The sequence below is a fragment of the Loa loa genome, assembly GCF_000183805.2.
Source record: "Loa loa unplaced genomic scaffold supercont3.468, whole genome shotgun sequence".
Lineage (NCBI taxonomy): Eukaryota > Metazoa > Nematoda > Chromadorea > Rhabditida > Onchocercidae > Loa > Loa loa.
Genome location: NW_018108648.1, coordinates 2,735 through 4,691, shown reverse-complemented (window position 1 = coordinate 4,691; position 1,957 = coordinate 2,735). Strand labels below are relative to the sequence as shown.

The window sequence follows — 1,957 nt, the reverse complement described above, 5'->3', positions numbered from 1 at the left end:
CGAAACAAATGAATTTATTACTAATATAATTAATTAATATCTCATTATAAAATTAATTAAAAAATTTAATAAATAATATAACCTTAGATGCATATCGTCTGGTAACATTATCATCCATAAGTGCTAATGAACGAAATAATGAGAAGCATCCAGGTGAGCAAAGAACACAACCAATCATATGTTCAGTTGCTTTCTGTAGCCAATGACCAATTGCATATTCAAATTTTTGATACCATATCATTAAACCTAAAATAAATTATTTTATTTAAAATTTTTTTATAATTCTAAAAAAAAAAAATTTAAAATAAAAAAATTTGGTAAAAAAAAATTTCGTTTTTTTTTTTCTTTTTCCCTTAAATCTCATTCATTTGTAATTTTATTTCTATCATTTGAAAAAAAAAAAAAGTAGTGAAATTTTTGAATTACTTGAAATTATCAAGAATTCTCATCTGCAACCATTACCAGTTCCACGTGGATGTATTCGACCACATGCTGCACCAAGACGTCGATCTTTCTTCATTAAATCAACAAGTAAATGTACACATTGTGGTGAAAAATCAACATCACCATCTAATGTTAGAATAAATGTATTCTCCGAAATTATCACCTTCCTCATTTCATCATCAACTTTCATCATTAATTGATAACCCAATAAATAATACAGGTACATTACCTGAAATGATTTAATTAAATGATATAATTAATGATGAAATTAATATTAGCTACGAAAAAAAAAACAATATGATGAAAATATATTTTTATCAAAAAGATAATGGAGTTAAAATATTGTAAAATTGGTTTTAAACTGGTTTCCAATTAGCATTGTAAACCGATTCTTGAAAATATTTAGCGTGTAAATTTGATGAAGAATTTGAATTTTAAGCTTATACAAGAAATGAATTTGAATATGTGTTACTTAAATACAGGAATTATAAAGAAAAAAAACAGTGAAAAAATTGATAAAAATAAAATTGCATACCTGACTCCAACGTTTCCGAATGCGAATTTTTTGTTTATCTTTCAAATGAATCATTAGCCTATTTTTGCCAGGCATAATAAAACTTAATCGTCCACCATATGGAGTTGAAATTTTTTTTGGTGACCTTAGTCTCATTTGAGTTTGATGTAAAGCACTAAAATTTATCTTATCAAAGAGTTTTAGCTTTTCTATCTTCAACTTTCAAACAATTTTATTCAATTTTCATTAAAAAAAAAAAACAATCTGCATTTTAAATTCAACCGATAATAAAAAAAGAAAAAAAGAAAACCTGGCTGCTTCGTCAACTTTGTCAACCAATTGTTGAACAAATTTATTAATTACAGGTTCACCATATTCATTAATATCAAAAGCATCATCAAAAAATATATGCGCTTCGAATTCATAATAATCTGGGTCGATAATCTTTGAAAAAATTATTTACTTTTTCCTTTTTTTTGTTTTTTGTTTGAAATAGAAATTAAAATTTTGAAATGAAATTAAATAATATTAAATTAAAAAAGAAATGGAAATTTTGATTTGAAATATTCAAATGTAAATTGATTACTTTAAGATATTTTTGAGCATTTCTTCTAGCACATTGATCCTCATCAAGACGAAAGATACTTTTCAACATACAGGTCATCTCGATCGCTGTTTCATGCCACATTGTCGCACAAACGTAAATTTTTGTTACTGCATCTGCGGATGATGCCATTTCTCTTAAGAAAGTAAATGTATAAATTAGGAACAATCATTAATTAACGTAGAAATCAAATAGCAGTAAATGAGACAGAGACAGTGATAATCAATTAGTAGTGAAGTAGCAGTGATAATAATGTCAAAAAAGACAGTGATAACCAGATGATAACCAATTAACGATGAAGTAACAATAATGATAATGATAAAAAGATAGTGATAATCAAATGAGAAACAATTGTTAGTGAAATAACAGTGATAACAATGATTAAAAAAGACAGT

The 1,957-nt window shown here is 25.5% G+C and overlaps 1 protein-coding gene across 1 annotated transcript in view; it reads right to left on the bottom strand.

Annotated features, from left to right (window-relative positions):
- Positions 1 to 1,957, bottom strand: part of LOAG_18720 (chitin synthase) — a gene marked incomplete at both ends in the record, with an annotated part of 7,117 nt that overhangs the window by 2,680 nt on the left and 2,480 nt on the right. The window contains 5 exons of the mRNA XM_020451384.1: positions 83 to 246; positions 463 to 673; positions 980 to 1,133; positions 1,269 to 1,402; positions 1,545 to 1,698. Of these exons, the coding sequence (XP_020304834.1) occupies positions 83 to 246; positions 463 to 673; positions 980 to 1,133; positions 1,269 to 1,402; positions 1,545 to 1,698 (817 nt within the window). The remainder of the gene's footprint in view (positions 1 to 82; positions 247 to 462; positions 674 to 979; positions 1,134 to 1,268; positions 1,403 to 1,544; positions 1,699 to 1,957) is intronic.